This window comes from Spermophilus citellus (genome assembly GCF_964194105.1).
Source record: "Spermophilus citellus genome assembly, chromosome: 5".
Taxonomy (NCBI): domain Eukaryota; kingdom Metazoa; phylum Chordata; class Mammalia; order Rodentia; family Sciuridae; genus Spermophilus; species Spermophilus citellus.
Genome location: NC_138186.1, coordinates 62,326,200 through 62,353,538, shown reverse-complemented (window position 1 = coordinate 62,353,538; position 27,339 = coordinate 62,326,200). Strand labels below are relative to the sequence as shown.

General features: G+C 36.9%; 1 protein-coding gene across 1 annotated transcript in view; it reads right to left on the bottom strand.

Annotated features, from left to right (window-relative positions):
- MEP1A (meprin A subunit alpha) overlaps positions 1-26,796 on the bottom strand; it is a gene marked incomplete at its 5' end in the record, with an annotated part of 41,996 nt that extends 15,200 nt beyond the window's left edge. The window contains 9 exons of the mRNA XM_081296508.1: positions 557-706; positions 1,487-1,708; positions 6,710-6,885; positions 10,372-10,489; positions 22,076-22,151; positions 22,652-22,692; positions 26,478-26,528; positions 26,618-26,642; positions 26,728-26,796. Coding sequence (XP_081152634.1) covers positions 557-706; positions 1,487-1,708; positions 6,710-6,885; positions 10,372-10,489; positions 22,076-22,151; positions 22,652-22,692; positions 26,478-26,528; positions 26,618-26,642; positions 26,728-26,796 — 928 coding nt within the window. The remainder of the gene's footprint in view (positions 1-556; positions 707-1,486; positions 1,709-6,709; positions 6,886-10,371; positions 10,490-22,075; positions 22,152-22,651; positions 22,693-26,477; positions 26,529-26,617; positions 26,643-26,727) is intronic.
- Positions 26,797-27,339: the final 543 nt, after the last annotated feature.

Genomic DNA, 27,339 nt, shown 5'->3' with positions numbered 1-27,339 from the left:
ATTTTCATATGGGTTACCTGTTTAAATGTTAATATTTTGGATACACCTGCTTAAATAAAATATTAAAATGAATTTCACCTGTTTCCTTTTACTTTTTATGTGACTATTAGAAAATTTCACATCATGTATGTTGGCCAATGTTATATTTTTATTGGAGTACTCGGCTCTGGAGACATTACCCTTATTTACAAGGTCATATCTTATCAACTTTATGTCCATATCAGTTTCATTATTGTTAAAATACATCTTTCTTTTGCATGTTCAGAGCATGAATTTTTTAAATTTTTTATTGATTATTTATTTACTTATTTATCTTGGCAGTACTGGGGACTAAATCCAAGGCTTTGTGGATGATAGGCAAGCACTCTGTCCCTGAACTATGAGCAACAACCCCAACCTATCTGGACTCTTTCTATTGAGTTAGTAATTAAGATATGAGAAATGTTCTTTTTTAGATTCTCAGGTTTGATAACCAACATTCTAATTAAGGCAAAACATGCTGGCTGCCATTACCTAATTGAACCACCTCAATCACCAGGTTTTCACTTTCACTGACCTGTGCATTGTCCCACCAAGGTGTGATCCACTTGTCCATCCTGAGTGCCGTCCTCATGGACCCAGTCAGCATCATCTTGGGTGCCCTGAATCATCCCACAGATGTTTGTCATCTCAAAAGTGCAGTGGTCCAAAAAGGTATGAGTTGTGGCTGCAGATGACATTTTTGTCATCTGGTTAAAAACGTAAAACATCTTCATTTCAAATAACTAACATCTTAAACCACTAAAACTTCACTGTTCAAATACAACCAGATCCGAACCTTCTATTTTCTTGACTTTTTCTCATGGAAATCCCATCATTGTCATTTAGATCTTAGAACTTGTCAACATAGACCCAGACCTATCTATCTTGCAGAGCCCAAGTGAAAAGACCTGTAATCATTCTCTGCTATGTAAATGCCAACTATGAACTCCTTCAGCTCAAGAACAAGATACTTATAACCCTGGGCTTTGCACTTGGTAGGTATTTTATACACATATTTTTTAAAACAGAATTAAAGACCACACCTGTGAAGACTAGTGGGGTCATCTTAGAAAACACCCATCCCAAAGGATTACTTTTAAAATAGCATGGGTAAAGAATCTTGCAGGATACAAAATACTTTCAAGCCCATTGTTTCTCTTGACCTTTACATAACTAAACACCCTTCAAAAGGAAGCTAACGAAGTTAGATGATAACAACTCTTTACATTTGTCCAATACTTTAATTTTACAAAACACAACTACTGATTTTCTTAAATCAATTAACTTAATTGATATGAGGTAGGTAGATGTTATAAACTTTTCTAGTCAAGAGATAAAGCACCTAAGATAATATAGTTTATCCCTGTTCCCTAACCAGAACCTTCCAGAAAAGTAAAGCAAACTAAGGCCAAGGGAACGTCTGTGAAAACTAGCGATCCTAGTCCTCAGACCCAGCGATACTCACTGCAGTTGTACATTCGGTTCAGTCTCTCTAAATCAATGGTACTGAAATCCAGGCGCTGCCCAATGATGGAGTTAAATTCGGGGATCTTGGTCGTAATGGTAGGAATACTGCCATTCTTATTAAATGAGAAAGGTCCATAATGCATTACAGACTCGTAATCATAGGGTGTGTTGAGGTCTGTGATGAATTTGTCATCGTAGATATTAAAGTTGTGCTGGTGACCTGTGAGGGAGAGAATCCACAGGTCCTCACCAGTCATGATATTTCCTCCAACCTTTCCTATTTGACTAGATATTCATAAACCCCCAAAAGGGAAATAATCTTTGATTTCAATTTATATTCATATTTTAAAATTAATATGATGTGTAAATTAATACATTTATTATTAATACAAATAAATTAATATATAACATTAAAAAGTTATGTAATAATATGAATGAAATTATTGGAACAACCACAGAATACTCATGCTAAAATATATATAAATACTTATAAATTACTAAATATATGTACATATTTATTGCAAAGTTGCATTATACATGTTGGGGGAGGCATCAGGGTGTGTAAGGCTTTCAGAAAGAGAAGGATAAACAGATAATCTGAGGCAAGTATTCCAGAAGGCAGGAGAAAAAAAGAGTTTTTGAATTCAGGAAAATGTTCACATTGATTATGTTCAAGACACATCTTCCTGGTAGCCAAGTATGTCAGCCTCCAAGTCTGCGCATTGCTGTATCTGGCCAGCTCTTCATTGGTTAGGAAAAAGAAATCTGGGGGGCTAGAAGGAAAGGCAAGCAGCTGGTAAGAAAGGGGCTTCCTGTCAATTAAGATCTACTCCCTGGGTCCAGAAATAGCTTTAAGGAGAGAAAAATAAAATAGGAAGAATTTTTTTTCTACAAAAATTGGAAAGGCAAACATTTTTCTGAGAGTAACATGAGAGAGATATGGAAATAAAAGTGGAAAGCTGAATACTGGTGAGATTTTCTTCAATTGATTAGTCATCAAAAATTTACTCCTCTAGCTGCAGTCACGGGAAGGGTTCAGATATTTTTAAATTCCATTTTGGGGAATGATAGAAAAACCAAATGAGAATGCTCATAACTCTTCCCATCGTAACTTTTTATCCTTGTGTTCTTCTCCTTCTATAGCTCCTCATCCAATTGTTCTGAGCAATTATAGAAGGAAACACCCTTTGAAGATCACCCAGAGGAACATGTGGGCCTGGAGAAACCAGGTGCAAACAGATGGTGCTCCAGCAGGTGCTGGAGGGACCTTCCAAATGCTTTTACTGAAGCCCTCGGACCTCTTTGAGCAAGACCTCATTTTAACTGCAAAATTGGAATACTGATATTTCATTCCCCCAACCTGCAGGGATTTGGTGAGAAATTTTTTGAGAGGAATCAAAGCATTTTCAAAGGTGGCACAGTACTGAAAGAAAAAATGGCTCAGTTGAGGAAGTGGGAAAGTAACTCTTTCTAGAGCACTTGGTGCTAGGAGGTATATGAGGTGATAGGACTGTAAAGAGCATCAGGTAGTGGTGAGGATCACGACTTCAGTCTGAGATCTCATACTGACTCTGGTTGGCACCTGGAGGAAGTCACTTCCCACGTGCTAGATGGTTTCTTTAACTTCCCATAAAATCATCAAATGAGAATAGATTATCTTATTTTTTATTATTCAAAAATTCTTATCAGAATGCTTTATGAACAAATGGTTTGAATAATTATTGAAAATGTATTCAACACATTTTTGTTGTGCCTCCAACCTGCTGGGAACTGTGCTAGAAAGTCAGCAGCCCCTGACGGTGCACAGGGCATAGGTTGACCCTCAGGAAACTCACAAATAAAAGCCTTGAAGACAGAGGGATCCTGTAAACCAGAGGTCAGCAAACTTTTTCTATAAAGAGTCATGCAGGAAATATTTTGGGCTTTGCAAACCATATTTTCTCTGTCTCTCCTACTCACCTCTGCCACTAAGTCACAAAAGCAGCCATCAATAATATGTAAACCAATGGGTGTTTCATAAAGTGTTTTCATAAAACTTTATTTATAAAAGCAAGTGGCCCATGGGCTACAGTTTACCAAACCCTACTAGACTTCAGAAATTGAGTTTTTTCCTTAGCAGAAGGGAACCAACAATTCTTACTCAAGAAATGGGGATGGAGTTGGGGACAGAAACTGCATTGCCAGTAAAGTGTCCTCTTAAATAATAAGATTGCAGCATCAGCGATGACATGAAATAAAGGTCATAAATTATCATGAGAAATAATATTGCCTTCATTTATAATCTTGTGGAATTTGATATCTCATTTGAGACCAGCTCACCAGTGATTGTAGGCAATTTAGATATATGGAATTGTACCTGGTGAAAACATAGATGAGAGATAAGCCAATAGATGTTGAGCAGCCCATAGATAAGCAGAACTAAGCAAATCTGCAAATCACACAAGCAAATGTGTTGGCTCACCCTGATTAAGGGGACCTCATTTGATCCTAAAACTATCTTAAAAACATTAAACAGTGTCCTCTTCAAGACTTACACACAGGGATGTTTTCTAACTTCTCATGGAATTTTCAGCATGTACAAGATGGTAAGAAATGCAGGACTACAGGAAAACACAAAGTCTAAAAGTACCCTGAGTCTCACAATCAGGATTTACTCCAGTTACAATACAATTACCACTGGGAGATGAATACATTAAGTCTCATCTGTGATTTCATCTCTGGGTGAATACACTCAAACTTAAACACTTTCCTAGATTAAACTGGGAGGCAAAGGACACTACTTGACCTCTGGCTCAGTGGGCAGGTAGGATGGCTTGGAGTATGCCTGAGGGTTTAGTCATAGTGACCTTCTAGGCTTGCACAAATTACATAGTTCTCCTCTTTCGCCCATATTCCGCGCAGAATAGGGAATGGGTTTCTCTTCAGTGGGATGGGCTGGCTGAGACATAAAAGCTAAGAAAAATCGAACAGCAAAATGACCACAGAACACAGAAAGTAGCTTCAAAGAAGGGGCACAGACAGGCAAAGCTGACTAGATGGGTCCAACTTTCATCAAAGAAGGAGCCCACATTTGCTTTATTTATATTGGAAGACATCAAAGGCTTTCAATAGAAATTTCTTCACCAAAACTGGATAGAGGTGGGGGCAGGTAAGCTGCTGAGTTCCTAGCTGGTTATGCCCATCTCCAGTCCATGAGAGGAGGAAGAGGTCACTTGTATCAAACAGTCTACCCTGGTGGGACCTCCATGGGAAGTTCCCATTTCCAGATCTACCTTCTCCTGGGCTACGATGCTGAAAAGGTCCTCATGCATTTCAGGGATAACTTCCTGCACTCCTCCCTTCCCCAGCACTCCACACTCATGGAATTACCAAAATATGAGGGACTGGGGTAGGGGGAGCATTAGCCACCCTTCCTCTACTTTATTTGAGGACCATTGACAACCTTACTCCAAATCGAGCTGATTCTGCCAGAAATCGTTATTGGATTCATATTTAATTTTAAAATCCAATTACTTCTTCCATACCTCTAAAAATAAAATTATAGATGCCCTGCAATGTATGAGCCCACATATAAAATTGGGATCTAATTATAACTGATCTACACCAGGTAATTATTTGTTCATGAAAGCCATGCACAGTAATAGTTAAGGCATTTCTGATGCATTCAAGTTTCATTAATTATTTGCTGCCCAAATAATGTTTTTCCACTCCCTGAACTAATCCCTACTTTAAAATCTAAGTATCTTCAGAAATTTACTATTTTTTAAAGCACGTTAAGAAACTGTTCAATAAATAACATTTTGTTGCACTTAAAAAAAATTCAACTTAGTTGTCTCAAACAAGGAAAGCAGTAGTCAAGGAATTCTAACAAAACTGAGGAATATTAAGATTGCTAAAATAACATAACTGCATAGTATGTAAGATAAAACTGTTATCTTTTGGGCAGTGTGAGAGGGCACAAAAAAGGAGGAGTGCATAGGAAAGAGGAAGAAAAGACCACTACATTGTGATTAACCAGAATTCAAATAATAAGCCAGAATTAACACAATTGGAAGTATAAATAACAGATAAAAGTATTCATTTTGGGTACTGTAGTTTGGTATTTAAATGTTTATCATTGATTTAATAAATCACAAAAAAGTATTCTGGTGTGTGTCCCAGGGTCATCCTGAAGTCAACTCACACTTATTGGGCCTTCCAGAGCCATAGACATCACAACCAGAAAAAGTAACCCAAATATCCTCAGAAGTCTAATTTATTTCACTCATTAATACTGGTGAGATTGTAAATTAGTACAACCACTGTGGAAATAGTATGGAGATTTCTCAAAAAACTAGGAATGGAACCATCATATGATCCAACTATACTACTCCTCGATATTTATCCTGAAGAATTAATGTCATCGTTGTACAGTGATACATGCATATCCATGTTTATAATAGTACAACTCACAATGTCCAAACTATGGAACTAGCCTAGGTGTCCATCAACGGATGAATCTATAAGGAAAACGTGGCATATATACACAGAGAGTTTTATTCAGACACACACACACACAAAATGAAATTATCATTTGCAGGAAAATGAATGGAATTTGAGATCATTGTGTCGAGTGCAACAAGCCAAGCTCAGAAGAACAAGGGTCATATGTTTTCCTTTATATGTGGAAGCTAGAAAGGAAAAGAAAAAGAAAGGTGGGAGGAGGGTCTCTCACAAAAATCAAAGGGATATCAGTAGAGCAAAGGAACCAGGGTGTGGGTGGGGGGGAAGGAATGGAGAAATACTGGGGAGTCATATTGACCAAATTCTGTTGTTATATTATGTACATGAATGGATATGTAGCAACAAATCCTGCCATTATGTACAGCTATAAGGCACCAATTTTTAAAAAAAAATGGAAAAAAAAGAAAGAAGGTAGAGTTCTAGATAGTGTGCTAAGAAAAACACTAATACAAAGTGGAGACTTCTGGTTAACTTTGTTAGCCCCCACAGAGTTAACCAATGCACACCATCCCGTGAGACCTTTTCCAGGAAGAGTTATGATCACATCTGTATAGCCCAAGGAAAGCCCAAGAAGTCACCACCTCTTCAAGGTCTGTCTTCCACCAGGGAGGTTGAAACTCCTGTCCACACAGCACTGCCCTTGCCATTCCAGAAATGTTCCTCACAAGCTGTAAAGGCAAGAGCAACCTCCACCCAACCACATTGGGGTCATACACACCTGAAGTAATTTCATCCCACCAGATGTTCACATAATCATCCCGGTCAGTCCTTGACTGCTCGTGGTAAAATCCCAAAGCATGCAGGATCTCATGTTCAACAATGGCCTTATAGTCACAGCCCTCGCCAATGGACAGGTTCTGTCCCACATGTTGGTCACCCACTGAGGACCAGCACCTATGAAGAAGAGAAAAGGAGATATTTTTCCTAGATAATTCTTAAGTGGCTATAATTCAGAGGATTTCAGAACACAAAAGAGAAGAAAGTTAGTTCTGATTCTTTAAAAATAACATTTCTTTATAGTGAAAACTTTTATTGTGCTCCTTCCGGTTGTTCAGAAATATTCATTACAATATAGTTGCTGTAATCACCATCCCATGATTAGAACACCAGAATTAATTCAGCCTATGTAACCAAAACTTTGTACCTGTTGTCCAGTTTATGACACAATGTGCACATGTACTAAAACATGTATCAATTAAAAACAAAAATTTATAAGTGGACCTAAAAAAATAAAACATTTAGAGGTTTCATATACTAATCATTCAAACATATTCCCCTGTAGGGACTATTATGCAGCTTTTTTTGTTGTTGTTGTTGTTGAAGAAAATTGACATTTTATTTGCTACATCTACTTTATTTTTTTATTAGTTGTTCAAAACATTACAAAGCTCTTGACATATCATATTTCATACATTAGATTCAAGTGGGTTATGATGCAGCTTTAAAAGCAGTGATCCTATCACTTCTCAGCCTTTTGACTAAGATCAAGTGTTAAAATAAAAACTCCTGCTACACATTTAGAGGCAAGTTAATCCTAATAATGCACCAAGGTGGAAAGAAATAAAAATCAGTATTCTTTCTCACCTTCATAAACCTACAAGGGAACTCCAAAAATAACATTATTACCTTCAGACCAGAATATTAAGTTGTTTCTGAGTGATGGCTGTGGTGGATTTAATTTTCCTTTTACACTTCAATAAATTTCCAAATTCCCTATAATGAGCAGGTGTAAATTTCATGATTATGAATAGAACCTCATTTAAAAAGCAAGTCAATTAAGCCCATCCCTTGTGCAGAACTACGGCATATGGCAGTACCAGAAGGCTGCCTAACTTACTCCTGGTGGCCCCAGACAGGGAGGGCCTAGAACTTCCCTCAGAAATTGCTGGGCTCAGAAACTTCTGGAAGTTTCCCTAAATTCCTTGTGGCAGAGCCTCTAGTCCTATTTTTCCCAATTTTTTAAATCTTTTTTCATAAATCTAATTTCCCCCATCTATCAGCAAACCCAAAGCTTCCCACACATTATCTCTTTGTTGGCTTTAAACTGTGAAACAATGGTCTATGCTTTATTCAATGCTGAGCAGAATGAGAAAATTGCTAACAGTTTTGAATGTTACCTGTGGATTTTAAGTACTCTGGTGACAGAACTATTGTCTGCCTTTGTTCTCCCCAAAATAGTGACAAATACACTCAAGCGTGAATGGATATGCGTTCTATTCAAAATGTATCTCATTTATTTATTTTCTAATTACATAAGATATGATTTATATATCGTAAACTTCTCTAAGTGTGCATTTCCATGATTTATAGTACAATTACCAAGTTGTACAAATATAACCATGATAATCTTGACTCTTAGATGGTAGCATTTTATTACCAAACCAGGCTTTACTCTGCAAAGCATCACCAAACCAGGAGGTACATTAATCATTTCTTCCCCCACTCTTTTCCATATCCTCCCCAACAAAATTTCATACTAATACCCCATCCCAAACAACAGAAAGGTGTAACTTGAAAAAAAAATTCCATAAATTCTGCCATACCATGACCATTTGAGCTTGTGTTCTGAAAGAGCCCAGTTGGCTTCCAGCCTCAGGGGACCAATGCCCTGAAGAGTTTGGGGACATTGTGGACTGCTCCCTTCCCTAGACTCTCCTCATCCCCTTCCCCAGACTCTCCTCCTCCCCTTCCCAACTTAAATGTATCAAGGGACCTAGGCAATGAGAGTCCACTAGATTGAGCTTTTATAAAGAATGTCTCTCAAAGGTGACCACCCCCTTAGTCACATCTGGGGACCAAGTCAATGGTTAGAAATAAGCCAAGAGAATTTAACTGAGAAAAGAACTTTTGGGAAATAATCATACTACTTTAATTTTCTTTAATAAATTGCTCTCTATGGAAAAAAAGTGATGCAAGAGTAGTAAAGAATGGAAATAAAAGTGTTGAGAAAGCTAATTTCCCCCCTGAAGTTTGCAATAAATAACTAAAGACTTCAGTAGTTTTTTGAAGTGCAGAAGTTACCAAGACAAGATGAAGTAGTCAAAAGCAGAGAACCTCTAAACTGTGTGGTTCTGGAAAGTCCTGAGATATACTTGTATATATAAATGTTTTCCCTTCACATGAGAAGGGACTGTCCAAATACTATTGCTATTTCCATTTATATGACCTGAAAAAACCTCAAAAAATAAACTTCCCTTGCTCCCTCACTCATGGCTCTTTTTTCATGCAAAGTTTAATGAGTCCTTCAAGTAAGGCAGATTCTGTTTGCTCTCTTCTTATTTCTCCTCGTCCTTCCCCTTCTTCCTCTTCCTCTTCTTTCTCTTCCCACCACCATTAGTCCTTTTCTGTCTTCTGCCTCTATCTCCTTCTCCCTTCACATCCCTGACACCCTCCTCAGCCATCCCAGTACTTCACCCCATACCGTTGGAGGTCCTAATTCCATCCTGCCACCGGGTAGGGCACTCCCCACTTGCCCTGAAACTCTTGTGTCCTTACGACCCTCACCTGCCAACTCCTGAATTCTAAGACTGCACCTCACACTTCTTTTACCTACAGATTAGCACACTTCTTGGTGCATAGTAGGTGCTTGCTTGCTGCTATGCTAACCTTTTATTTTAAAATAAAAGAATGAGCTAAGAAAATAACTTCTTGGGTAAGCTAGGTATTTAACTTGTAGCTAAGTGGTCATCAGTATTTTGCTATTTAGTTTACTGCTAATGTTTTGCCTATTTTTTTTTCTTAAGAGCTAAACGATGTGCCAACTATCCTTACAAAAACCCCAAGGCCAGAACCAGATAATCTGTGAGGACAAAAACTGCAGGCAGTGATGGGCACCACAGCAAGGAGATGGTTTCAGGTGGCTTGAAGACACAAACTGGCAGTGTCTTCCTGGTGATGGCTTTGCTTCCTAACTGCATCAAGAGCGGGTTGGTGGTCAACACACACACCATTGAGGATGGAGACCTCCTTTCTTGATATAACAGTAATTTGTTCTTAGAAGTACATCCTCCAAAGAGCAAATTTACATCTAGAACTTTTCAGAGATGCAGTTAAGAGAGTATTATAATTCAGAAAAGTACCATTTGAAAGGTATAATTTATAACTCAATAAGCCTGACTTTTTTTTAAAAAACCCCTATAATTTTAAAAATGACATAAACCTAGGAAAAAAAAATTCTCTGAGGCCCAGACATAATCCAAACAATTCATTCTCTGTTTAGCACATTAGAATGTCATAAAATTTAAAAATTCACAGTGGAAGATTTGATGTGGCTTTTAGTTTTCTTGGAATTTCTTCTTTTAGCCTTTAAAAAATAGTTGTGTCATTTTTATAAACCAGAGAATACATGATATTTCACACTCTGTAATATCTCATACTAACCCACTAAATTTTTGAAATATGATGTATGAGCTCTCTCCTTCATAGGGCTTGAAATCCACACAGGACTTGAGGCGGAACATTTCAAAGGCATAGAGAATGGCTCCTTTAGCATTTAGATCTGCAAAAAACAGTTAAAAAATGAATAAGCATTATTTAGACCTTGGATAATAGACATAATTTATAGCTTATAGAAAACCATGCCACTACATGAAATTCACAGAGGGTCATTTCATATATATATATATATATATATATATATATATATATATATATATATATTGAAATTATATATATTGAAATTATATATATACATATATATATACACACACACATATATATATACACATACATATAAAATTTATTTTTCATTTATTTATTTGTTTGGTTTTGTTATGGGCCAGGCTATATGGGCAATGACCAAACAGACTCCATTTTACCCTGAGACTCCATGTCATATAAAAAAATGCTTCTCCCATGGGAACACTCTGCCCCTGTACCTATCAATAGTTGCTTAGCATAGCATGTTTGGCAACACAAAATGGCAATTCTGATACAGTGTAAAATTGTTCTTTTTGGTTCCCATTTTTTGGGGCAATGTACCCTGTCAGAAATTGATTATGTAGACGTTAGTAACCATTCTCTAACTTGTACTCAACTAGGATCATTTTGACCCACTTCCTTTCTGCTTGCTTGCTGCTATGCTAACCTGGAAAGTCCCATGGGAAATGCCAATGTACCCATTGCATTGTTTTGCTAACTGCTCAATTCAGCTTCTGTACCCCTGTTTGCTTGTAGCTACATCAACCCTGATGTGGTTTGTGCCTTTAAAAACCCTGAAATGCTTAGGCTCCAGGCTGTTCCTTGCAGACACAGTTATGGGTACTGTGGGGAGAAGTCACTGGCCAGCCAGCTAAATAAAGACTCTTCAATTTGGAGCTGGGGTTGTGGCTCAGCGGAAGAGCGCTCGCCTAGTACATGCGGGGTCCCAGGTTCCATCCTCAACACCACATAAAAATAAATAAATGAAGGTATTGTGTCCAACTACAACTAAAAATAAATAAATAAATATTTACAAAGAAAAAAGATCTCCAATTTGGACAAAATGGACTTGGTACATTTTCTGAGCAGTCTGCCCCATGACATTTTGGTGCTAAGGACTGAACCCAAGGGCACTTAACCACTGAGCCACATTCCGAGCCTTTTTATTTTTTTACTTTAAAACAGGGTCTCACTAATTTGCTGAGGCTTATCTCTGACTTGCAATCCTCCTGCCTTAGCCTCCCGAGCCACTAGGATTACAGGCATGTGCCATTGCACCCAGAACATTATATATATTTTTAGTAGTAAACAATTTACTTAGAAACTAAAACTGCAAAATTAGTTGTGGACATAAACCTTATGTACATACTTTAAATATACAATGTAAATATGATTACAGAATAGGGACACATACGTATATGTGGCTTAATAAAATAACTTGCCCATTTTCTCTTTTCCTTTCCCCCACTGGAGTAGATATTTTAGTGCATTGCCTCAGGAGAGTCACATAGTAGAGATTTCTATTGGAACTCAAGCAGCAGAAGCCTAATGCACCAGAGGAGCAAGAATGGTAGATGCTGACCAAAGATCAAATGCCTTCCCTTTCACCCCAGAGGCTCACACCTGGGCATTGCCGGACAAGGATGGGTGAAGAGGAAAGATACTCCAGGGAACTGAGATTGGGTTTTACATTGTGTGCAGTGTCTTCTTCCCATCAAGTCAGTGAAGGTTGAGCTCACAGTTAAAAATTAAACCAAGTCACATAAAATTGAATCATATTTCTTGCACATTTCATTTTATGCATTCACTTAAAGAATTTATCATTCTTGGCAGTTTACCAGGTAATTATGTCATGGACTTTTGAACCTTGTTTCATTTAGTAAGCTATCATGTTGGAGATTCCACAGCATCGCTCTGAAGAGATCATATCAAAATAATTAAAGAAATACTTATAATTGCCTTTGCCAGGAATCAGTTGCTGTAAAGTCATAGAGTTATTCATGGGCATTGTATTTTGTACCATTGAACCAAAAACACTCATTCGAGAAAATACAGTTTCTTCAATAAACAACACTGGGAAAATGGAATATTCATATGTGAAAAAGTGAAATGTAATTTTTATCTCTTACCTGGTACAAAAATCAACAACAACAACAAAAAAAAATGGATCAAAGACCTAAATAAAAGACTTGAAACTATGAAACTACTAGAAAAAAACATAAAGGAAACACTTCAACACATCAGTATAGGATATAATTAAAAAATATATATTTAAAAAAATAAGACCTTGGGCTGGGGATGTGGCTCAAGCGGTAGCACGCTCGCCTGGCATGCGTGTGGCCCGGGTTTGATCCTTAGCACCACATACAAAGATGTTGTGTCCGCCGAAAACTAAAAAATAAATATTAAAAAAAATTCTCTCTCTCTCTCTCTCTCTCTCTCTCTCTCTCTCTCTCTCTCTTAAAAAAAAAATAAGACCTTAAAAGCAAGAGCAACAAAAGCATAAACAAATTAAGAAGCTTCTGTGCAACAAAGAAAGCAATGAATAGAGGGAAGAGACAACCTCCAGAATAGGAAAAAAGTCATCTGATAAAGCATTAATAGCTAGAATATATAAAGAACTCAAAAAATCCAACAACAATAACAAAAAAACCCCACAAATAATCCAATTTTTAAATAGGCAATTGTTATAAACAAATACTTGGGCTGGGGATATAGCTCAGTTGGTAGAGTGCTTGCCTCACATGCACAAGGCCCTGGGTTTAATCTCCAGCACCACAAAAAAGAAATTGGTGGAGGGGGCATGGGAAAAATGCAGGAACTTTGGGCAAAGGGGAGGAAGGCAAGGGGAGGGATATGGGGGCACAAAAGATGGTGGAATGAGATGGACATCTTTACCCTAGGTATATGTATGACTGCACATATGGTGTGACAGTACATGGTGTACAACCATAGAAATGTGAAGTTGTGCTGCAATTGTGTACAATGAATCAAAACGAATTCTACTGCTATGTATACCTAGTTAAAATTAATTAATTAATTAAAAAAGAAAACATTCAAATAATTGACATGTTTATGAAAAAAATGTTCAACATCGCAGCCAAAATGCAAATCAAAACCACAATGAGATATCATCTCACCCCAGTTAAAATGACTATTACAGGAAAGAGAAAAAGTAGCAAATTCTGGAGAAAATGGATTCTTACACATTGTTGGGAAGGTAAATTAGCAGAGCTACTATGAAGAACTGCACAGAGGTTGCTCAAAAAACTAGAAGCAAATCTATCAAATGATACATCCATCTCATTTCTAGGTGTATGTCTAAAGGAAATGATATCAGTGATCAAAGAAATACCTCAATTCCCTTGCTGCTCTGTTCACATTAGCAAAGACATGGAATGAACCTAGATGCCCACCAATAGATGAACAGATACAGAAAATGTGGTGTGTATCCATAATGAAATGTGATTCCGCCATAAGAAGAAATATCCAAACATGTGCAGCAAATTTGTGCTTAGTGAAATAAGTCAGACATCAAAAGATGAACACTGCATTTTCTCTTTCTCATGTGGGTACTAAAAAAGAGTCAATTTGAATGTAGATCAGTAATTATTAGAGGCTGGGAAGGGAGAGTTGGAGGGAAAATAGAGAAAGGTTGAATAAAGAGTATCAAAACACAGATGGAAGCAAAAAGTTCTAGGGTTCCACAGCACAGTGGGTGACCATAATTCACAATAACCTTTTACATATTTTATAAAGAACAAGAAGAGAGTAGCTTGAAGACTTCAAATACAAGTAATGCTATGGATGGGGCTGGGAATGTGGCTCAGGCGGTAGCGCGCTCGTCTGGCATGCATGCGGCCCGGGTTCGATCCTCAGCACCACATACCAACAAAGATGTTGTGTCTGCCGAGAACTAAGAAATAAATATTAAAAAATTCTCTCTCTCTCTCACACTCTGTCTTTAAAAACAAAAACAAGTAATGCTATGGAGATAGAAATATGAAGTACCCTGATTTGATCACTATCCATTATCTACATATATTGAAATATCATTTTGTACCTCATAACATGTACAATTATTAGGTTAGTCAAAAATCTTGTTAAAATCTTTAACTAAATGGAAATGTTAAATATTCTGATTTGATCATTACATATTGTATACATGTATCAAATTGTTGTATTGTACCCCATTATTAGTACCATTAAAATAATAATTTATAAAATTAAAACAAAATAGTCATTGGATAGTCAATAACTTACTTGTGGAAACAACACAAATAACAATAACAAGAGCATTCATTAAACCTACTAGAGTACTTGTATACACATCTACCTATTTTTACTTAGTTATCTATAATATGAAGAGATATATCCAGGATACCTGAATAAGGTGTAAAAACAAAAATTTGTTTGCTAATACTGAAGGCAAGCTATCTGGAGTACTGCTTTTGTTTTCTTGAAGCCAAATACTGGGGGTTCTGTGAGCAGTTAATATCAAAATCATACCTTTTCTTCCCTATGAACACCTAATATGCAAACTTGTCAACTCTAATATTTTTGTCAAAATTATCCCAACAACATTGAGTAGGGGGACAAAAAAAGAAAGCAAAGCAAGTTGAAGCCTCTGTCTTTCCAACCCTGGGTGCTCCTCCTCTCAATATGGGAGCCACACCAGATTTTCATGAGCTGTTTTTACAGAGATGATCTGTTCCACTTAGTATGCTGTTAGGTCCTTGAAAAAAAAGGAGCGTATCTTTTTCTGTGTCCCTTATTCCCAGCAGAATGTGTGGACATTGTAAGTTTTACATGGTTTTACCTTGAACAACACATTAGTTTTGAAACCACTAGTTCTCCTAAGCCTGGATCAAATAATATAAGAATTAGCTTCAGGTACTAATGACTATACACAGTGAAAGACGAGCAAAGAAGGTTAATTATATTTCGTGTAAGAATCCTTTGAGTTTCGTAGGTTGTAATGGTAGAGGAGGTGGAATCTGACTACACCTCCCACAGATAACAGAAACTTTGAAAAATTAAAAAACTTTGCATACACTGAAAAAGGACCAAACAAGAAAACTGAGAAAACTGCTAATCATGAAAGGAAATTTCACTGGGTAAGATTCACACTTATACAGCTTTTTGTATGAGGATGCGTCCCAATTCTTTCAGTGCAAGGAAAAGAGAACTCAAGCATATCTACTGATGTATTTTCTCGACATATCACAGGGAAGAGTTTGAGACTGAGTTCCAGCCTGAGTGGCTGAAAATCAAGGAAGGTAGTATGGAAAAGGAAAGTCATGGTTGATGAGGAGGGAAAGTGGTCCCCAAAATCTGTATATAAGTGACCCTCTAATCCTGTCTGACTCATGAACTCAGCATAAATGGGAGAGGGCTGAGCACAGCTTAGTGGAAAGTTGATCAGGTTGAACACCTAATTCGGGGATGCCCACCACAGTACAAAAAGAATTTGGAGTTTGAGCAAAGCCAAAATAGACAGGCTGTGAAAACCCTTGGGCAATCCACTAAAACCTGGGAGAGGCCATAGCTTAAGAGTAAAGACAGTGTTCCAGCTCTTAGGATTTGCTTTCGACTAAGGATAAGACCAAAACAAATCCTCCACAAATCCCAGATGATCATACAGTAATTTAACTTCTCTAACAAAAATTAACATAGAATGTAGCATCTCTACAATGTAACATCTACAACTTTCTAATATAGAACTAGAAATTACTGGAACTGTGAAGAAACAGGAAAATATAATCCATAGATATAGTAATAGCAGTCAATAGAAAAACAAATCCCAAGAAAATCATTATTATATATTTGTTCAAGGAATTAAAGAAAAAAAGCAACAAAGAATCTCAGCAAAAAAGTAAATGATAAGAAAGAACAAATGAAAATTCTATCAGCATTGTATCCAGAATAGAAAATTTACTTGATGAGTTTAACAAAAGACTACAAATGGTAAGAATCAGAGAGAAAATATTCTTAAAAATGAATATTATTTGAGCAAAATAATGGCCCCAAATTACTAATATTTGGTAATTTTAAAATTACCTTACAGATCTAAGAAGCTTGGTGAACCCAAGTAGGATAAATACAAAGAAAATCAACAAAAGCATATCATAGTGAAACTGTTACAAAAACAAAAATAAAGAGCATGTAGAGAAAAAATGAACACATTACATACAGGGGAACCATAATATGGAGATGGCTGATTTCTCAACAAAAACATTGGAGACCAAAGACAATGTAACGGGCAAAATGCTTGCCAAATATATAAATATATTGGACAAAATACATATCTAAAATACAAAAATATTTCTACAACACAACAATAAATAGATAAGCAACCTAATTTTTTAATAGCTAAACCATTTGAACAAATATTTCGCAAGGGAAGATAGAGAAATGACCAATAAGTAACTGAAAGAAAGGAGACATCATGAGCCATCATGGAAATACAAATTAATATAATAGCACCACTTGCTATTATAAATGATTCATAAAACAGTGCTACATGTCCCACTATAATTTTGGCCTACTATAATGGCCAAAATTAAAAAGAAGGTCAATGCAGATGTTAGTGAGGTTGTGGAGTGATTAGAACTCTCATACATTGTTTGTGGATATGTACAATGGTACAAGCTCATTGAAAGAGGATAACACTAATCTTACAGCTATGGTTAAGCCCAGTAATTCTGCTCTTAGGTGTTTATTCTGAAGATACAAACATATTTTTTAAAAGCACGTGAACAAATGTTTCTAGTAGATTTTTCTTGTCTTTCGTTTTGTTTTTTGTTTTATTTTGTTTGTGGAGTTGGAGTTTAATAGCTTTATTCATAGTAGCCAAACCATGGAAATCAACCCTAAATGATTATAAGAACTGTGATAAACTAAATCATACAATAAATGGCACTCAGTAATAAAAAGGAACAAGTTGCTGATGCATGCAACACTGAGGAATCTCAAGAACATTCTATTGAGTAAAAAAAAAATTGTTAGTCAAAGTAATGTGATACCAAAACATATGAATCCATTTATATAAAAGCCTAGAATATGAAAATCTAGGAGTCAAAAGGACAAATATAGAACAGTTTTTGTTCAGTAAGGTGAGGTAAGTGGGAAGGACATGAGAGAACAATGTTCCATCTCTTGAAAGAAATTTAGGTTTCAGTGGTGTATAATCCTTTAAGAACTCATTAAACTATACACTTAAATTTATATATTTTTTACCCTATGTACATTTTACATTAATTAGAACCATTAACAAATATTGAGCTTGAGTTAACAATATGTAGGCTGAGATATTTGACAGAATATGTACTAGTGCGTGAAAATTATTTATTTATGTTATTTATTTATTTTTAATTTTATTAATTTAATTTAGTTATTTTTGTGGTACTGGGGCTCAAACTTAGGGACTGGTGTATTGCACAAGCTCTCTACCACTAAACTACAATGTGTGTATGTATGTATGTATATATTCAGATGCTTGAGATTGAACCCAGGGTCTTAAGCATTCTAAGCACACACTCTACCACTGAGTTATACCCAGGCCTTTGAAATTTACTTTTAAATCCATCAAAATTAGAATGGCTTGGATATCGAGGGATGGATAGGATGGACAGAAGAGATAAAGCAAAACACAAAATGTTAATTCTGTAATCTAGGTGGTAAGTTTGTAAATATCCATTGTAAAATGCTTTTATGTTTTCTTCATATTTAAATTTCTTACAATAAAATGTAGAAAAAAGAAGAAAGACAAAATGGATTGCAACCTTAAAATGCTGAAATTAAAAAAAATGGAGACTACGAATCCAAATTCTATTTCTAATAAAAATATCCTGCAAAATAAAGCCTATTTTCGGATGAAAATAAGAAGAGAATTTGTCACCAACACATCTGCTCTTCAAGAAATGCTAAAGAAAGTTCTTCAGACTGAAGAGAAATGACATAGATAGGAACTGAGATATATAGGGGAATTAAGAGCACCAGAAGTTGCTCTATGAAGGTAAATGTGAAGACTATAATTTCTATTAAATATTCTAAAAAACAACAATGTGAAGAAAAAATGGTCAGACTAATAAAGTATATAGACAAAAATATATGGCACAAAAGGTATGGGTATAAATGGTATTATACTATTGTAAAATGCTTGTATTTCATGCAAAATGGCATAACATTCCATCTAAGGAGACTATCACATATAGAGGATGAATGCTGTAACCCCTAGAGCTGTACACCTCATAAAATTAAATACACAAATAGTCAATACCATATGAGAATGTGTAAAATATCAGTTGTCATTAAGGAAGTGCAAATTCAAATCACAAGATTCCATTTCACAATAATTAAATAGCTATAATCTAAAAAATTAGCACTACCAATTTTAGTGAGAATGTGGAACAGATAGAACACTTAAATGCATTCTTAGCGGGGATGTAATATGACACAGCCACTTTGGAAAACTGGCATTTCCTTATAAAATTTAACATTCACTTACCATATTACTAAGCAATTCTATTCCTAAGTATTTTCCCAAAAATTTAAAAAAGTATATCTACACAGACTTGTGTAACAATTATCAGAACAGTTTTCTTCTTAATAACCACAAATATAAAACAAACTGAATACTAAAGAAAGAAATTGAAGAAGACCTTAGAAGATGGAAAGATCTCCCATGTTCTTGGATAGACAGAATTAATATTGTCAAAATAACCATGTTACCAAAAGTGTTTTGCAGATTTAATGCAATTCCAATTAAAATCCCAACCATATTCCTCATAGAAATAGTAAGAGCAATCATGAAATTCATTTGGAAAAATAGGAGACCAAGAATAGCCAAAGCAATCCTTAGCAAGAAGAGTGAAAGAGGAGGCATCATAATATCAGACCTTAAACTATACTACAGAGCAATAGTAACAAAAATGGCATAGTATTGGCACCAAAATAGACATGTAGACCAATGGTACAGAATAGAAGACTCAGACACACACCCACATAAATACAGTTATCTCATACTAGACAAAGGTGCTAAAAAATACATTGGACAAAGGATAGCCTGTTCAACAAATGGTGCTGGGAAAACTGAAAATCCATATGCAGCAAAGTGAAATTAAACCCCTATCTCTCACTCTACACAAAACTCAACTCAAAGTGGATCAAAGACCTAGGAATTAGACCAGAGACCCTGAAAAAATAGGCCCAATCTCCACCATGTCGGATTAGAGCATCACTTCCTTAACAAGATTCTTAAAGCACAAGAAATAAAATCAACAATCAATAAATGGGATGGATGCAAACTAAAAAGCTTCTTCTCAGCAAATGAAACACTCAAAACACAAATAGAGAGCCTACAGAATGGGAGAAAATCTTTACCACACACACATCAGATACAGCATATATAAAGAATTCAAAAAACTCGACACCAGGAAAAACAAATAGCCCAAACAATAAATGGTCTAAGGAACTAAACACATACTTCATGGAAGAAGATATACAATTGATCAACAAATATATGAAAAAAGTCCAACATTCTCTAGCAATTAGAAAAATGAAATCAAAAGTACTCTAATATTTCTTCTCACTCCAGCCAAAATGACAATTATCAAGAATACAAGCAAAGCAACAATAAGTATTGGCAAGGATGTGGGGGGAAAGGTACACTCACACATTGCTGGTGGGACCGCAAATTTGTGCAATCACTCTGGAAAGCAGTATTTTCAGCACCATTTGACCCAGCTATCCCACTCTTTAGTCTATACCCTAAGGACTTAAAAATAGCATGCTACAGTGACACAGCCACATCAATGTTGATAGAAGCTCAATTCACAATAGCAAAACTGTAGAACCAACCTAGATGCCCTTCAATAGATGAATGGACAAAGCAGCTGTGGTATATATACATAATGGAATATTACTCAACCTTAAAAAAGAATGAAATTATGGCATTTTCAGGTAAATGGATGGAGCTGGAGAATATCATGCTAAGCGAAATAAGCCAATCCCAAAAAACCAAAGGCCAAAATATTTTCTCTGATACGTGGATTCTGATCCATAATGTGGAGGCAGTGGCAAGGGAAGAATGGAGGAACTTAGGACAGGCAGAGGGGAATGAGAGGAGAGAAGAGGGTATGGGAATGGGAAAGATGGTAGAATGGTGGATGTTATTACCCTATGTACATGTATGATTGCACAAATGGTGTGGCTCTGCATCATGTATAATCAGAGAAATGAAAAGTTGTGTTCCATTTGTGTACAATGAGTCTAAATGCATTCTGCTAACTAATTGGAACAAATAAAAAACAAACATAAAAAAAACAACCAAATGTTCACCAACAGGAAAACAAATAATTTATCATATATTAATACAAGGAAATATTACTGAGTAGCAAAAGTTAAAAAAGAATTAATTAGTTAGCAGGGAGGTAAGATAGAGGAGGGATTACCAGGGGCTGGGGTGGAAAAAGAGAAGGGGCTAGGAAGCCGGCAAACTGGTTTTTTTGTTTGTTTGTTTGTTTTATTTTGTTTTGTTTTTAACATTAAAGGTGAGTTTCAAGGGATACTACTTGAAAAGTACTGCTACAATGTTAGTGCCACTGTCTTATTTCAGGTTTATTTCCTGTCTCTATTATTTCTTCCCTCCCTTGCAGCTAAAGAGACTTTGTCACTCAAGTAAGTGTCTGCATGGGACTGACAGTGTCAGAATTACTTAGGAGACCATCAGACACCCAGAATATCAGGCCTCACCTTGACTTACTCTGCATGTTACCAAGGTTCTCAGGTGGCTCTAATGCACCTGAGAGTCTGAGAAACACTGACTTTGACATCACAGAGGCATGGTGAGGACTCCACAAAATTCCAGGTGGAGATGCAGAGCCTGGCACTTGACAAGGTGGATCAGATGGGACAAATAAGAGGAACAATTGTAATGGGAAAGAATCCCTTTGAAAGTTGGTGTTTCTCAAATCATGTTCCAATAAATATTGGCATTGCACGAATTTGCAAGTATGCTGGCAAACATTGGGGAAAAGAACTCAATTTCCCCACAAATTAGGACAATGGTATTTATTTAGGAAGAAAGGGTCTTGCCAGCATGAATTCAGCTGGATGTTCAGCTGTCAATCACCTTTAGCTTCTGTTACTTATTTCTAATTATGATTCAACAATGAGTAAAATACAGATCATTATCTTAAGAGAGAGAAAAAAGATATTATTATTGTGAAAAAGGACGATGAACAAGTGAAATATACACTTTATTTCTCAACCACATGACATATTTCTCTGGCAAAATAGTATCCTCATAACCACCTAAAAAAAACTATTAAAGTACATTTTTTTTCATGACCAGGATGCCAAGTTTTATCTCAGTGTGCTTTCATTTTGGTTTTATTAACATTTTAATGTGTGCTGCAATTTTAAAATTGTTCTTTGACATTCCATCTCAAACTGGGTAAGCAGCCCTGGTTTTGATGTAATGTCATGTCTTTCTTCCCATGAGAATTGTCAGGGCTGGGACATTCTTCTATACATTGATGGTGACACCACACACACACACACACACACACACACACACACACACACTGAAGACATTGAGTAGGAGCAAGGAGAGAAAGAAAAGTTAAACCAGATGTTCTGAATGAAGAGCAACGTATATTACCCAGATTGTCAGCCAGGATGTAAGGAATAGGGAACTTCCACCTGGAGTCTGGGTCTCTGAGGGCATTCCTGGAGTTCTGTGAAAACACAAGCAAAGATACCTGGGAAGCCTGGTGCTCAAGGTAACCTTGACCTTCTCTTTCACTAAATTCTTACACCATATAGAATCTATCAAGTGATTCCAACAATCTAATGACATTTGTCTTCTCATTATAAAAGTAATAGAGATTCCCTAGAGATAATTTGAAAAATTCAGAGAAATTATTAAGAATAAAATAAAGGGAACCTACAATCACCCAAAATGGACAGCTGAATACATACCTTGGTGCATTTCCTTTTCTCTTATTCTTGGCTTATAGGAAAATTGGATAGATAGGCCATTTAATAATTATAGACTCTTCTGTTGTTTGCTTCATTTTCCTATTTTTTTTGTCACTACCAACTACAGTGCAAGTCCTTGTGGATATGACTAACAATTAGAACCCACCCCAGGGCTGGCCATAGAACACAGATTCACCCCCATCACTGTGGTGCAGCAGTCCTGGATCACATTATTGTGTCATTGGGAGGTACTCACCTGCAGCAAGATGTCCCCTTGAAAGAGGTCCAAGCCTGCAGCTAGAGGTGTATTTAGAAAAAAAAAAATGAATGAACATTATTAAAAGGTATCTCCCACATTAAAATTCATCTTTGCCATTATAAATCTTTAATTTTAATCTTTATGCGGTTAAACTCTTTTTGAAAAATTCCCTCTGATATATGTGAATAGCCAGGAAAATATAAAGTATTATTATGTTCTCTTTTCAATTTTGGAAAAAGACTTTGTCTAAAAAGCCTGGAGGTGAATTAGAAGGAATCTCATTGACCAGTGACTCTGAACCTCTCATCAAAGGAAGAAATGGAACCCACAGACAAGAAGTGACAAACCAGGTGGTTGGTAGCTAAATGAGCACTGACTCTCCTGACTTCCCATCCAGGGTCCCTTGTGCTGTTGTACTTTCCTGCCTTGTCCCTAGGTCAGTAGGCTTGTTTTGCTTTCTCCCATGACAAAATGATGGCATCCTCCAAAATGAAGCCTAAATTTCTGCCCTTGAAATAAAGAAGGCCAGGGGATTGCAGACAGATCTGTTCAAAACCATCTCTAAACACCCACTGCCAGATGCTTAGCAGAATAGACTCTGCAGCTATTGCTTAATCCTGGCCTCAAATTGTTTCTGAAAATAGGATTCTTAAAGGGCAATATCCTTATGGGAAAACTTTTTGAGGGTCTAAAAGAATGTCACTTCTTATCATAACTCTCAAGATACAAGCAGCATTCCCAGGAAAATGCAAACAACTTCAGTCAGGATCAGTGGGTTGTACTTTAATCTGAGGGCAGCCCCTGTTTTACAGCTGGGAAGCCAAGCCAGAGAATGATCAGCAGGCACTCACAATCTCAAGCAGTAGCCAAAGGCCCACGTGGCAAAGCCTATGGTCCTTTAAAAGTTGGGTTCAGACTCTCAAATGACACCATGAGTCGTTATGTAGGAAGAGACATGCTTTCACCTGCTAATGACTGGGGCTGTTTTCCTCGTCCTCTTCCTTATGCTCACATTTCCTAGATTTGTTTTAATGTCATTCATCCTGATCTATTCCTATGATAACAGTATAATCAAAAACTAATAAACAGCAAGGACTCCACTGCCTCATTGCCAGTCGGCTCCAGTTTCTGAGTTGTCCTTTTAGTAAGGGCACTTTGTGCTGGTCCATCCTACTCTTACCTAGGCTTGACATGAGCAAATGTATGCATTTTCTAGCACCTGGCCTAGATTGGGAATAAGTTGAGAGGAGAGCTCTTCCAGAATAATGTGAACCATCTCACTCAGACCTGGGCCCAGTGCTTGATCAGCATGGCCAGGGTCGGGGGATGGGAAGCACTTTCCATGGAAGTACACACTCAGGGAAAGCAAGCCTCAATCTATTCACTACCCAATTGGTTCATGTAACACATAATGATTAAGTGCCTAGTATATGTCAGGCTTTTTTCTAGATGCTAAGGGATCCTGCAGAGAATAGAACAAAGCCATTAAGACGATGACATTCTTAAATGAGGGAAAGGGGAGGCACATGAATAAACAAATGTAGAGTAAGGCAAATGGTAAAAAAAAAAAAAATATATATATATATATATATATATATATATATATATATATATATGATTAAAAAAAAAACAGGGTAAGGGAGAAAGAGTTCTGAGGTGAGAGATGGCTGCCATTTTACAAAGGTAGTCAGGAAAGACCTCCCTGAGGATGTGGTATTTGAACAGAAACCTGATGGAGGGAGTAAAGGAAGCATGTTGGAGGTAGAGGCAGCAGCTAAGTCTGGGCAGGGCCCGAGAGTGTGCATTTCTAACGTGTTTCCTAAAGTGCCAATGCTGCAAGTTGGGGGAAGACACCCTGGACAGACGCTTTCATGGTGGAATGGCTACATGGTCATGGGTCATCGTGCCTGGAAAGCTCACGTAAGAAAGGGGAAGAGTAGTAAGAAATGGGGCCGGAGAGACAACCAGGGTTAGATCACCCGGAATCACCTGAGGTCTATCAAAATGGAGATGCCGATTCAGTTGGCCCAGGGTGGGTGCTCCGAAGTGTGCTGCTTTGCTGAGGAAGCTCTTAAGCGATGGGGGTGATATTGGCCTGTGGACCATGCTTTGGGAATCAAGGTTGTAAGGCTGTCATTGTGTGTTGGAAGAGAAGTCCTTAGAAGGGTAGACCAGAAACATGATCTGAAAACTATTAAGAGGAGAGTTCTGTCCCTGTCGTGTGGAGTGGTCTAGATGGGATGAAAGCAGAAAAGGAGGAGCAGCCATGAGGTTGGGGAAAGGGCAAGCCAGCTGTGAGGGGACTTGGACCAGGTGGAGCAATGACAGGGTGGAAATATGTCAGCTGGCATCCAATCCGAAAGTATGCATGGCGGCATTTCCTGGAAGATTGTAAGGTATGGGAAAAAAAAAAACAAGATTAGGGAAAACTGAGGTTCTGAGCCTGAAATCCAGGAGGAGGATCTACCTTTCCTGAAATGACAGACTTAGAGGAGTCGGTCTGTGATGGAGAATAGAAAGATTCAATCAAGGTTGCAGGTCTTGGAGAGAAGCAAGCAAAAACTGACAACTTTCTCTGTGGGGTTGTCCCAACCCATCTGTGAGGTTAGAATCTAGCCACATGGCTAAGCTAATCAGTCCTAGAGGCTTCACTGGAATGGTCTAAAAAAGGAGGGATACATAATAGAGAGGTTTCTTCATTGGGGTCAGAGTTCAGAGGTGGTGAACAGAAAAAAAAATGGTGCAGAGGTAAAAATAATTAACTTTTACTAGATAACTAAGGATGAGATTGAGAAACTTCTAATTCTATTCCTAGCCCTGTTTTAGAGTAGCTCCTCAGAACTGTTTACATTCATTCATTCATTTACTTTCCTAAGCTCTTTCTACCTTGCCCATGCAGACATTCTCAAGCTGTTTCAATTAAATATCAACCAGTTGCCTTCTCTGTGAATGGAACAAAGCCAGAGAGATTTAACTCTTCGGTCTGGGTTTTTGTATTTGTCATCAGTTAGCACTGAGATATTGAGATATGAGTCAGAAGACCTGGAGGAGAGCCTCATTACTGTAACCTATGATCTGGGGTGAGTCAGCCTCATTGGGAGGAGCTTCCCGTCTTCCTGCAAAAGGAAGACATTGACTCCACTTCAAGATTGGACCGAGAAGTCATTAGACAGAAAGCTGTGGCAAACTCTAAGGTGCTTATGGTCATGAATGTCTCTGCTTCCATCACTCCTGGAAGAAGACCCTGAAATGTAAAGGCTTTCCTCTCATTTCAGAAGGACACAGGGAAAAGAGACAGCTCCTCAGCTCTTCTCTCCTCCCCGTAGTGGATGAAACCACGGATTTCTCCAATGTAATGCTCACAGGTAAATGTACCTGTGAGCAGGTTGTCTAAACAGAAATCCACTGACATGCTGCTCTGAGTCCCAACCAAATGCTCAGTATATATGATGGGCAATAGGTAAGGCAGGGTCTTTTCCCCAGTAAATAAATCCTGATCTTATACCTTATAATTGTCTTTAGCAAGCAGAATAATCACCCATTCTTATTTTCCCTTATTTTTTTTTTCAATAAAAACTGGCAATATGATATTTTTACAAACAGAAAATTGTTATGTGAGACTCACAACCCCCCCAGAAAATCTGATCTTTTTCTTGCTATATTGCCATTTTTCAGAAACTATAAATCTCAAGTAAGTACCAAGAAATATATCCCCCAAAAAAAGTAAGCAATGAAGTATTATGAAGGTAAAAGCTTTTCAGCAATCTTATCACTAGGTTTTAAATTATTTCAAGAAATTAACAATCTAGAAAATTGTACCCACCTAAGTTGATTTCTGAAATGTCCTTCTCTTCATAAAATTCTGCATCTGGTACTTGTTAAAAGTAGAAAAAAAAACTCATTAATCTTGCTGAACAAGAGAGAGAAATTTCAGAAACATTGTGTATTTGAATTGATTCTTACCATCTCCTTTTGGAAGATGCTTAATCTGAAAGGAAATAAACATAGGGAAAATTGATAATTTTTACTAGAGTGGCATTTCAAAATACTCTGAGGAGCAAAGCTGTACTTACCGATAGAGCTGCTATGTGGGCAAAAAACAAGGTAAAAGAGAGAACACAAGTGGATCCAACCCAGACCATTGCTGCAAATGAGCTGATTTTAGCAAAGACACCTTGTCATAAATACCTTTTGGACTTTGCCCTGATTGTTATATTAGAAACTTTAACCCTTCCTTATATCCTGTAGTTTTAAAAAAGGTAGACAAAGATAATGTCATTGACCTTTCAAGAGCAGAGACTAAGTCTACTTGAAAAGCTTATGCACTAGAGACTGGGAGAAGTTTGGAAAAATAATACTAAGTTGAGCATATATTTCTATACACCATAAAGTTTATAGTAGAATGAAAATCATTCAGTATATATGATGGGTAATAGGTAAGGCACCTAAATCATTATAGCATAAAAGATGAATTAAAATTTTATGGAACTGCTATAAAGCAATTATTGAAGAATATAAAATAATATAATCCTCTCTGTTCATATTCTCTCTCCCTTTGTCTCAGTGTGTGTGTGTGTGTGTGTGTGTGTGCGTTTGTGTGTGTGTGTGTGTGTGTACACATATATGAAATATTCATGGATTGGTCTGGAATTAGTCTATAAATTCCATGTCATTTCAGTAAAAAT